This window comes from Meles meles, chromosome 12 (genome assembly GCF_922984935.1).
Source record: "Meles meles chromosome 12, mMelMel3.1 paternal haplotype, whole genome shotgun sequence".
NCBI lineage: Eukaryota > Metazoa > Chordata > Mammalia > Carnivora > Mustelidae > Meles > Meles meles.
Window position 1 is genome coordinate 50,444,307 of NC_060077.1, and position 12,982 is coordinate 50,457,288.

Genomic DNA, 12,982 nt, shown 5'->3' on the forward strand with positions numbered 1-12,982 from the left:
GCAAAGGCAGATACAGAGTGGAAGCAGAACTGTACCAGTGCTTTTACAAGACTCTTTGAGCCATATCAACTAATATCCCACTGGCCAAATCAAGTCACACAGCCAAACTCAGAATCAGGGGGCAAGAAGTTTAACTCTGCCTCTTCAATGAGAGGAACTGCAAAATCGCATGGCAAAGGGGCATGAATTCAGAGGGGGGTAAAGAATTGAGGTCACAAATGCAATCAACATAGCACATTTAACTTTACCTTTTCTTTGCACCCAAAAGAGAAGTGATCTGTTTCCCATAAATAACTATATTTGACAAATTTTATGTAATCTCCATTCTTTTTTGCATCCTATACCTTCTTCTAGGTTTTCTTTTTTGCTCAAGTACAACTTGGATGATGAACTCCTTCAGTCTTTGCAAGTCTAATAATTTATTTTGCCATCATTACAGAATTATAGTTTAGCTGGGTGTAACATTTTAGGCGGACTTTTTCCCTCAGTACTTGACTCCTGTATCTTTTTATTGCAGGGAGTTCTAAACTGTGCGTTTTCTCTCTCCTAAGAGATTGTTTTCTTTCTTTCTGAATACTGTCCATGATGTATCTGGATGTAGACTCATTTTTCTTTGTCCTGATTGAACTTAGGGTGGATTTACAATCTGAGTATTTATAGATTCAATTGTGGAAAACAATCAGCTTTTTTTTCTATGTATTGCTTTTGTACCAACCCTTCCATTTCCTTCTTCTGAAGCTACCTTATTGAAATTGCAATCCCTTCCCTATCTCTTCAATATGGAACAATTTCTTACACTATCATCTAATTCACAAATTTCAACTGTGTCCAGCCTACAGTTTATGCCAATTCAGCTTATTCCAATGACTGTATTTTTTGCTTAGATTTCTCAGTAGTTTTTAAACATATCTGCTTAATTTTGTCCAAGTTTTTATAATTTCATATCTGTTTGAGGATCTAGTGTGAATGGATTTATATCCTCAAGCATCTTCAACATTTATATTTTAAAATGTCAGACTCTCCTAATAAAATTAACTTCATATGGTGGGAATACGTGTTCTGCCAAGAGGTTTGTTGACAAATTTTGGGATTTTAGTTTCATGGGCTTGTTTAAAGTAAGAGGTTTTACTCATCTTTTAATTTCTTCCTGTCTGCCCCACCGTTCCTCCATCCTTCTGTACTTGTACTTGTACTCCTAGGTCCCTCCTTTAAGTCCAGAATCAAACCTTTGAGAAATTTTTCCCTACAAAGATTATTTTAGGAATATTTCAGCATTACCAAACCAGAATATCTTAGTTCAGCTCCAGATCAAGAAACTAAGTATGTATTTTTCAGCATCATTATGCTCTGCTTCCTCAAAACAAGGCCCTACGTGGTGGTCAGCAGCAGCAAGCTTTTTTTAAACCTCCTTTTAGAAGCCAGAGCAACGGGGGAAGTCACATTCTAGCCTCTGAGGCGAAGCAGTAAATCTTGCTCCAGAATCTGATCTTACAATACTTTTTATCTCTCTTTCTTCATAGGAGCCAACTTCTCAAAAATAACACTATCAGCTTCTAGACTCAGAATCCAGAAAGCCCATGGCTTTAGTCTTAGCAATTTACATTTCTGTTTCAATTTGTCCCACATTAAATCTTAGCTTGTTTAAGGCCTGGCCATCTCTGGTTTGGTTCACTTATTTTACCTAGTAGTAACAGTAATAGTAGTAGGAATACTAGTAGTAGTATGTTTGGAGAGGGTATGTCAAAGCATGACATAATGTCTACTTGAATATAAATTTACACTGAATGTTTAAATTGACATACACACACACTTGCGTCAAAACAAATAAACCAAAAAACCCCCAAATGTACTATTTTCTGGCCTTAAGTGACTGAAATTTCCAAAGAAATTTTTTAGGTCAAAAAATGCATTTTTAGTGATACTAACCAATAAACAATAAACAAAATTATCTCCCAAAAGACTACTGCAAATTAGGGTTCAATGCCATTTAATCATTGGAACATTTAGGTAGGTTTTATTTCAAAGAACCAAAGAGTTTAAGTGCCACAGATTTGGAGCTTGGAATTCAATTCCTTCTTACAAAAATCCAGTTATAACTTATTAGAACTCAAAATGCTTTTGGGGGGGTATGGAGAATGAATGACTTTCAGAATTGCCTGAGAGTCGTGAATAAAGAAAAACATTGCTGTGTTTATTTAGAGAGTATTACCCCTTGGAGCCAGCGTTTGCACTAATGCATTTTACATTAGCGTGCCGCATCAGGAAATCCTGACTTTTTGGTGCCAAGGGGGTAATTAATATCAGTTCACGTTTTCAAAATGGTTGTGTTTATGTGGGAATGAGGACTGAGCACTAACATGTTGAGCTTGAAGTATGAAAGCTTGCTGTGAAGTGAGATCTTGGGAAAGAATGGAATACTGAAATTAATGAACAGAAAATAGGATTTATATGGATAGAAAAATATTAGTACTGAAAAGAAAGCCACAGCTACACTTCCTTGCTCTTAATTTACTAAGCATTAACAGAAATAATTTCCTGGTAGAGTCATATTGGTAGAAGATAAAATCCTTGGAAGCTATAAACAGTATTTTGATCTACTAATATCAGGAGTCCTCAAAGTTAAGAAATTTGATGATCTGGAGGAAATAGTTTATGAAATCAATAATTATTCCAAAATATCCAGAGCTGATACAGTTACACCTCCTATAGATAAAAAATTTCTTCATATTTGATCTAAGTTGAATGAGAGCCACAGTAGGTATAAAAACCAAATGCTTTTAGTACATCATTTTTCTCCCAAAAGCAAAGTTGGCAGGGAAACTAGAATCAAAGTACACACTTCATATAGCCAAAGTCAGAAGAATGAGGAAACCGTAAAACAAAGGATTAGATAAAAAGTGCAAAGACCAAATTAAAGTAGAAGCCAAAATAAAAGTTGAAAACTGAAGAGATTTTATTAGGTCCTACCTGACACAATTCTCAAAATGAGGACTTAGAAAACATGCTATTTATAAAAGTCTACTAGATACATGCCAAAATGATAAATATGAAGTATATTTTTACCAATACTATAAAATTAAATCTATTGTTACTAAATACAGCATTAAGTTCATTCAAGCGATGGAAAGCAAAGGATGATCTTAAATGAAATAAATAAATGAAAGAGTTTGTCTTACTTCATGAGTCAAGAACGACTAGTCACTGAACAATTATGAAGTACACTACACACAAAACATTAGTTTGTCATTCCTAAAAACTGTGACTCCAAACAGAACATGGTATAGAGTAATGTGAACTGGTCTTCTACTACAGGATCCTACATTAGGGTATAGGCTTTACTGCCAAAACAAAGAGCTTAATAAGCCAGGATTTTCTCATGTCGGAGTCCACACCAATAGGCAATAGAATGGGCTTCATGAGGACATTCAGGGGATTTTTTATTCTATTTAGTTGCACTGCCATTCTCTAGAATATTTTTCTAATCCAGAAGGTCAAAGCTCCCCACTAATATATCATGTTCCAGCCCTTGGGAAATGGAAAAGAGAAAACGGAGCACATTTTTAAGGATGTGATGGTCTAGAAGCCACACACGTCATTCCAACTCACATCCCACTGCTCGAACTTAGTCATTGACCATACTTAATTGCAAAGGACACTATTAAATGTAGTCACTAGGTAGGCTGTTATGTGTCCACCCAAAACTTGGGGAGTTGCTTTTTTAAAGGGACAAAGAATATTAGGAAATAATATTAGTATTTCTTAACACAGACCAAAAATGATGGAAGCCTCTCAGAATATTCAGGATTTTTATTCACCTGTTTTAACATTAAATAACTATTTTTAATGCACTGTTCCATAAAAAAAATTCTCTCAATATGTTACAACAGTTAAATATTATAGCCTAAACAAATGCATCACTTCCATACCTAAGTTTTTAAACTACGGATCTCCATCAGGAAAAAGATAAAATTTTTATATATATATCTCCACGTATGTACAAGTATATAAACCACATACACATACATATTTATGTCTATGTAATGTAAATACATATATGTGTGTATATAATATCCTATTTTCATTATCAAAAGTTTCTCAGATTAAGCAATAAATTATATGATCACCTTATGTGTAGTCTTTATTGAATTAATGAAAATTATATTGCATTGTCTATTTCTGAGACTTAGAGTTTTAAATAAAAAAAATTATCTTGATTTCTTACTTTTTTTCAGTAACCAAACTGAAATACTTTGGGACATCTATAGAGGTAGTTAATTAGTAAGATACAAAAAAATTAAACAACTTGAAAACTTCAAACAAGCAAAAACTCCAAGAGGTTCTGGTCATTCTACACAAAATCCAATCACATTTCAGTAATTCTCTTACTGTTATGAAGCCAGTCACTGTTTATACCCTTGTGGCTAATTCTTATCCCATAAAAAAAACACCTGATCTAAAATAAAACAAACAAAAATTTTTAAAAAACCCACCCAAAAATAAAAGAGAGGACCCACAACTGTTTATACCCTTGTGGCTAATTCTTATCCCATAAAAAAACACCTGATCTAAAATAAAACAAACAAAAATTTTTTAAAAACCCACCCAAAAATAAAAGAGAGGACCCACAACTTTATGCCAACAAAACTGCACTTAGGTGAGTCTAACTAGTCTTTGAAATGCCATTAAATCAAATTAGTGTTTTAAATAAACAGAATATGGTGACATCTCAAATAGTTGGTTTATTCAATAAGTAATATTGAAACAACCAGTTATCCACATAGGAAAAAAGTTAGTGCTCTAAACCTTACCAGGTACAATCAATTTTAGAAAAATGGAAGCAGGGGCACCTGGGTGGCTCAGTGGGTTAAGCCACTGCCTTCGGCTTGGGTCGTGATCTCAGGGTCCTGGGATCGAGCCCCACATTGGGTTCTCCGCTCAGCGGGGAGTCTGCTTCCCCCTCTCTCTCTGCCTGCCTCTCTGTCTACTTGTGATCTCTCTCTCTCTCTCTGTGTCAAATAAATAAATAAAATCTTAAAAAAAAAAAAAGAAAAAAGAAAAATGGAAGCAAAAAAGAATTTTTTTTTAATAAATTCCCAAGTCAGGGAGGTTGCAAGAAGCTATGAAATTGAATATGTGAAATCTTAAAACTTTAATACAGTAAAAGACATCATAACCTAAGTTAAAAAATAATGAACAGACTGAAGAGATGTGCAACATATAGAAGACACAAGATTAGTATTTGCATAGAGAGAACTATATATAATTATATATATTAGTGCATATGTATTTATATTATTTCCTCTCTCTTACACAGTAAACATCCCAACAGAAAAATGAACAAAGGACATTAAGAGGCATTTTGCATCTAAAAATAGTGAAATGCCGTTAAGCATTTGAAAAGATGTTCAAAATCACAAATAAATCAAATGCAACTCAAACTTAATCCTAAGATAGCACTTTTTAAAGCCTACTACAACTGTAAAAATTAACAAGGCTAATATTCTGGTGCTGGCCAGGATTTATTTTCTTAGGAGGATACTTTTTAAAATGTACATAGCCTGATTATGCCAAAATTTATATAGAAGTATCTCAACAAGCATACCAAAAACAAAAACAAAAATTAAAAAAAAAAACACAAAAACAAACCCTTGCCAGATCACTTATGAAAGCTTTGTTTTCCCAATATAAAAAATTAAGAACAACACAGAATAGGACGCATTCATGATATTTCTAACATTTAAAAAAAAAAGGAAGTTACAAAATAGTATGGCTAGTATATAATTCCATTTTTGTTGAAATGGCTTATATGTGTAAAATCAAGTTGGAAGGAATATTTCAAATCCTTTATCAACCGTTAACTTTAAGAGATGAAATAATGGAGCATGTTCACTTTTCGTGTAATCTATTTTTGCTACTATCTTAATTATTTAACACGAATTACTGTTTTAAGTAAAAGAAAAAGCAGTGGTTTATTCATACAAATTTTGAGATGATTTCTAATCAGGAATACTGAAATTACAAAATTTCAAGAGCAGGAAGAGTCCTGGTACCAAAGTGTTTTTAAAAGAGTACAGTTAACTCCCTTGAACAACAAAGGAGTTAGGGGCACCAACCGGCTACCACAGTTGAAAATCCACATATAACTTTTTATTCACCAAAAACATAACTACTAATAGCCTCCTGCTGACCAGAAGCCTTACCAATAACATAAACAGTTGATCGTATTTTGTATATGTATTATATACTGTAGTTTTCAATAAAGTAAGCTAGAGAAAAAACTGTTCTTTTTGATTAAGAAAATCATAAAGAAGAAACACAATACTGCATTTATCAAAAAAACATCCACATGTAAAGTGACCCATGCAGTTCAAACCCGTATTGTTCAAGGGTCAAATGTCCTTAGAGGTACTTAGTGAAATAATTCAAGGATGTAGTGTTTGCTTCCATTTGTTGGTTGGTGTATAGACAACACAAGATTAGCCATGGCTTCATAAGTGAACCAGTTACCTAAGTTAGGTTAATTGTCCATGGGGTCCATTGTAATATCCTCGCTACTTTGACTTCTGTTAGAATATTCCACTAAATTAAAAACAAAAACATGTGCCAAAAACAATGTGCCGCCACAATTCTACAGAATAATGCTAATATATTCCCAAACAACTAAACTAGTACAGTTAAGTATTTTGAAATGTTGATCAATAATTACCAGACTCTTTTTTTAGTAACCTTTGTTTCCAGAATTTTATAGGATGGCATGGTTTTTCTTCATTATAATACATTTTGATAAAATAATAACTTCAGCTTTGGGGAATACAGTCTATACAGGGATGTCAAATTTGGTAGAAAGCTCCCGGTATAGTTAGTCTTCTTACAAGGTATCAAAGGAGTAAGGTAATTTTTGTCACCACCAATTAAAACTTTTACGAAATAGGACTGTTATAAAACAATTAAACCTTGCAAATGCACTAGTCTCCAGGAAGAAAGTCCTGGAGGAAATTCTGCTTATTAAAATTGCAATTTTAGTTTCCATTAAAAGGAGAATAAGACAACAGAAGATGGGATGGCAAGACAAATTATTTCTTAATGTCAGTTGAGCTTATTTCAAATGAGATAACATATCTACACCAGGTTGGGTTCAGTACAATTTTGTCTCCTCAACTCATTTATCTAATTCAGTCATCTTGATTATAGCCTCATGGACTTCATTTTCAGAGAAAGAATTCTATAACAAACAGCCCACACAACATGCTGATTACTGAACAGTTAATTCTAATTAACTTGGGCATGGCAAGAGAATTTTGATAAAGTCCTAGAATACAAATATAGTCTGCTTATACCAGACTAACTTATATAAAAAACCCACAGCTAAGTCTCCAGACAAAACAAGAGAGTCAAAGAGATCTAATTTAAAGAAACAAATGAGAAAATTAAAATCACAAATAATTTATTCTTCCGTTAGAGTTGATACAGTTTTAAATAGCAACAAAGTACACAGTGGTGGAAAATTGGCACAGAACCTATAAGCATTTTCAATCACAATAAGGCTGTCCATGCTTTATCTGTTCAAACTTGATGTCCATTTTCTACTGACCAAGTTCAAAAAAACTCTATTCAGACCTTAAAACACACACACACTCTCTCATACACACAGAAAAACACATTAAAAATCCTCCTTTTGATTACAGTATGTTGAGAACAGTACATTTTGCGTATTCAAATTTATGGCACCCCTTCTGTTTTGTTTCCAGTTAGAAGTGGGAAAAACCAATTCAATTATAAAGAATACATCTTATTCCCTGGGCATAGGCAACTGTGATGAAAATAGCAACTTACCTTTGGGCTAGATGTTTTCAGATTATGCTTAAATAATTGTGGTTATAAACTTTTCAATGCATGACTTCCTGCCCAATGCAATATTCCTGAATTTAGCTAAAATAATCAGGCATAGGGCAGTCTCAAATATGATTAAATATGCCACACTAGTAAACAAAGTGATCCAGAATGCAACCTCTTTGCTTTTAATATAGCCCAGAATAAACCTCATCAATAAGCATTTTCCTAAACATCTCTTTGTGTTACATTAACCAAAATAAAAAGGGAAAAACTTAAAGAGTGTCCTTTTATAAATGGCATTATTTCCAGGGAAGGAAGTTGAAATAAAGGTTTGTAAAGTCTCCTGAACTATTCTATTATATAAACCAATTGTCCTTCTAATGTTAAAAAATAAAATTACTAGATCAATGTTGACTCCTCTCTGATATTATTTTTAAAATGCTTTGATATTACTTACTAAGTTCCCTGATTACTCAAAGTAAAATTAACACTTCCATTTTCAGTTATTGCTATTTTAGGGGAGAATTACCACTTCATTTACATGAAACTGCTACCAAGATTCTTCAGATCCCACATGAAATAATTCTTATTGCCTCACACTTTAAAACTGTATTATAAATGATCTTTATAAAAAGGTTTTAATCCACAAAACTGGAAAGCTTTTAAAAAAATGTCTTTTTACTCAAAACTATCACAGTGCCCTTGATTATCTAACAGATAAAAGGGATCTGAATTTCCTCTAAAGAACATAATAGTGGACATATGGTGTGCTTTGTCTTCTCCCTCACCTTTATCTTTTACAGTACACCATTTTGAGACCAACACAATCAAGCATCCACCATGCTCCAATCCACATTTTAACAGAGGATTTCGGATTCTGTCCAATGCGTAGTGTACCGCCTTGCATATTCACCGCATGAAATAAACATAATATACAAAATATTGCTGCTGTAAAAAGTGTACATTTCCCTCTTCCCCTTACAAAAGAATCTGTGGAAAAGTATTAAATTCCCTTAACCTTCATAAACATACAAAGCTGTTCACACCTTTCAGTCTGTAACAGTCCATTTGAAACACAGTTCCCAAATCATTGCAAATTGGTTATGTCATTGTATTTTCTGTCCAATGTTGCCATCTAGAGTAGAAATGTGAAATCAAGAATATTTTTTAGCTACTAAAGCCTTTACAACTAAGCCACAAAGGCTGCTTACTGAGGAAACAGCCACTTATCCACAAGGTTTTTCCAAAAATTAGATGGAATGGAAGGATCTCTTCACACAGAGGTGTCCACAGTGCTGAGGTGACAATATGGCTGCTAATAGATACTGGCTATTGGAATGTAAGTACTTTTTCACTGCTGGTAATTTCCATACTGTCCCTAAAAGATAAATTTAAAAATATAATTAGATAATGATTTGAGCACAGTTTGACCATAATAGCTAGGCACAAAAAATTATCTTAAATCTTAACACTATCATACCACAAAAGTGACTTCACTGACAACAAACAAAACTGTTATATATTTAGGTACATAGCAACTCTGTAATTGCTTCTGATATTACATTCAATTGCAAATAGATTTCAGAATCTTTGAAACTAGAATAGTACCTTTCACAAAGTAGGAATTTAAGTGTTTGGTAAAGAATGAGTGAGTTCTGGTTCTAAATCCTGCTGTAGTATGTACTGTGTATTAATTAAGAGCTAGTATAACAACTTTGTGACTGTTTAGCTTATTATAATTGCTATTACAAATTAACATCAATAGTATTTGAAATCAGTAGCAAGGATGGAAAGATGCCTAGAAGATAAAGGGAAAAGAACCTTCCATCCATACTAAAGGAGGTGGGCTTTTCCCTGAGGCCAACAAAGAGTCAGCAAAGGCATTCAGACAGGCAGCTGGTACATAAAATCAAGAGAAGTTTGTTTTGTTTTTGTTGCTTTTAATAAGATAGACTTGAAGGCCTGTAGGCCGGCAGGATGGAAAAGACAAAGAGAGTACAGATAAAAAGAGGTAATAAATGAAGTAGCAGAATTCTACAAGGGAGGTAAATAATGTCCAGTATACAGCTGTTAGGGTTAGATTTTGGAGAAGAGAAGAAACAGCTTTTCCTCTGAAAAAGAAAAAGAATGGCAGAAGAGAAGCCTACTAGAAAATACATATTTAAGAAAGATTTCTTAAATGTGTTTTAAAAAGATGTTCCTAAAAGCACCTATTTTCCAAAAACAGTACTCACAGGAAGCACATAATCAGCTCTTTCTTTTGACTAAAATTTCCCCCTCCGAGTCACATTAATCATTTTGTATCAAGAAAGTATTCTAGAATTGAACTACTTTGAAACCTTAAGTAGCACCCTAAAACTTTAAATTTCCATCCAAATAAATATATATTTTTGAAAATCTATTAAACACCACTATATATCTAATGGAATAATACATTATAAAGAGAATTAAGGCATTTAAAAATATTAATGTTTTCCATAGGTATATTCAACAAAATTTAAAATCAGTGCTCATCTTGAAATATTTATGGGTAGAGTATCAAATCTAGAATTTGCTTTAAAATACTCTTAAAAGAAAAAAAGTAGCTTGGGGATATATAAAACAGCATTAGCAAACTGTTGATAATTGTTAAAGTTGGTTGATAGCTACACAAGGATCCATGACACTCCTCTTTTTTGTATTTGTGTACAGACTGCTATAAAACAAAGTTTAAAATAAGAAATGTAAGTCAATGCTTAGCATCAGGAACTTCTTTCTCAACTGCTAAACTCAGCTTCAGTATTTAGGTAATCTAAATCCCAACTCAACTATTATCTTTCCATCTGAGTCTAAAAAAGATCCTTGAGACTCATTTTTTTCACACTTAAAAGGTAGGACTCTGATGTCTCCATCTCTAGATCTCAATTTTCTTTCCATTCACGGCTACATTAATTCCTACCTCATCTGTTTGTTAGGACACTTAAATAAGAGAGGACATGAGGAAGGGCTTTTAAAATTTTTTAAATATTATAAGATTTTTTATTTATTTATTTGACAGAGAGAGATCACAAGTAGATAGAGAGGCAGGCTGAAAGAGAGAGAGAGGGAAGCAGGCTCCCTGCTGAGCAGAGAGCCCGATGCGGGACTCGATACCAGGACCCCGAGATCATGACCTGAGTCGAAAGCAGCGGCTTAACTCACTGAGCCACCCAGGTGCCCCATTTTTTAAATATTATAAATAAGTAAGCCTCAATGCTGGAGGGAAATGCTCCCCTAGTAAATGTGTATAATGAGATATTAATGATGAAAGTGACTTGCACATATTATGAATGATATGAAAACAGAAGAGAAGTTAAGAACTGCTGTGCTATATAAATATAAGCTATAATTTATCTACTAGATTATGAATTACTTGAGGGTAGTGAAGGTAGAGACTAGGGCTTATCCATCCTGAGGCCCCAAGTACTGAAGAGTGCCCAGCATTCACACATAAGACTTCTTAGATAATGTCTGCCGAATACTATATTCAAGCAATTATAAACATTTACGGAGCAAATACATGCTCATCACTATAATAAATTTGAAAAACAGGGAAGGTAAAACTTAAAAATAAAGTACAATTACAGAAGTTCTATAAGAGTTCAGAAATGAAAAGATTAACACAGCTAAAATAATTAGAAAAATATTTCAGAGAAGGTGGAAACCTTAAGAAAACAGTAAAACTCTGAAGAGCAGAGAAAAGAAAATGAGGCACTTCAAATAAAGGAATAGCTAAAGTAAAGGCATGTTGGAAAAACAGGTATAGAACACTTAAGTAAGTGGACAATAAAAAGGAATATACAATAATGAGAAGCAGACGCTATTACTTGCTAACACAGAGCCTGACGTAACAGGAAGAAGTCATCTGGCTAATAATAATAGCAATCTCAATACACAGCAATATAGCAATCTCCATATCTCAATAACTAAGACCTTATCATGTGTCAGACACTAATAAATGTTTTGTGTCCATCTACAACCTATATAGTAAACACCATCTCCATTTTATACAAGATGAGACTGAGATGAGAATTAAAAAAAAAAAGTTGATCCAGACTTGATCACAGTACTGGGACCCAATCAAATCACAAGCCCAAAAAAGTGTACTGTATATCTGCAACCATTAGCAAATTCCAGAATTAAAAGTACAGGTTTGGGAGCCAGAAACCAACTTCTAGTATTAACTCCACCACTTAACAGCTTCTTATCCTTGAGAAAGTTACCTATCCTCCCTTTCTCGATTTTCTAGTCTAACAAATAAGAGTAATTATAATCTCCACCTCAAAAAGAAGAAAACCTGAAAATGCTCTGTAATACCCTAGTACTTGAGCAGCTTGAGAAAGTATGTTCTAGTCAGTTACTACAGGCTCTAATCACTCAGAATTTGCCAGCCAACTCCACTTCTTGGCTCTATCATCTTGGGCAAATCACTCCAACTCTCTAAAACCTCAGCTTCTCTATGTCTGTTGCTTCAAATTTTTTTTTTTTTAAATTACAAAATTCCTCTGACTAGGGTATAAAGAATGAATGAGAAAGGAAGCAAGAAGACAGCGTGGAAGGATCCTGCTGTGATGAACCTAGAAGATGCTGATGGTCTCAATAAAGATAAGACAGTGGGGCGCCTGGGTGGCTCAGTGGATTAAGCTGCTGCCTTCGGCTTGGGTCATGATCTCAGGGTCCTGGGATCGAGCCCTGCATCGGGCTCTCTGCTCGGCAGAGAGCCTGCTTCCTCCTCTCTCTCTGCCTGCCTCTCTACCAACTTGTGATCTCTCTCTCTGTCAAATAAATAAATAAAATCTTTAAAAAAAAAATAAAAAAATAAAGATAAGACAGTGATTACAGAGAACTGGATGGATTTAAGAACATGTTAGGAAGAAAGGTTAACAGATTCTGTCATGTATTAAATGGAGGGAGAAAACCTAGAAATTAAAAGTGGCATTTGGCATTCTACTTGATGATAATACTTCTCTTTGATAGAGAAAACAGAAAGGAAGGGAAAGTTTGGGTAGAAAAATTGTGAATTTGTTTTTGGTTATACTGAACCGATACATCTAAGTGGAGATGTCCAGCAAGTATCTAATTTTGAGAAGCGGGAGTCAGACTTCACATAGAGATCTGGGAGTCAACAGCA

General features: G+C 33.9%; 1 protein-coding gene across 3 annotated transcripts in view; it reads right to left on the reverse strand.

Moving 5' to 3' along the window:
* Nucleotides 1-7,427: 7,427 nt before the first annotated feature.
* Nucleotides 7,428-12,982, reverse strand: part of SS18 (SS18 subunit of BAF chromatin remodeling complex) — a 92,731-nt gene continuing 87,176 nt past the window's right edge. For all 3 annotated transcript variants that reach the window (XM_046025360.1, XM_046025361.1, XM_046025359.1), the window contains one exon: nt 7,428-9,211. In XM_046025360.1, coding sequence (XP_045881316.1) covers nt 9,185-9,211 — 27 coding nt within the window. In that variant the 3' untranslated portion in view covers nt 7,428-9,184. The remainder of the gene's footprint in view (nt 9,212-12,982) is intronic.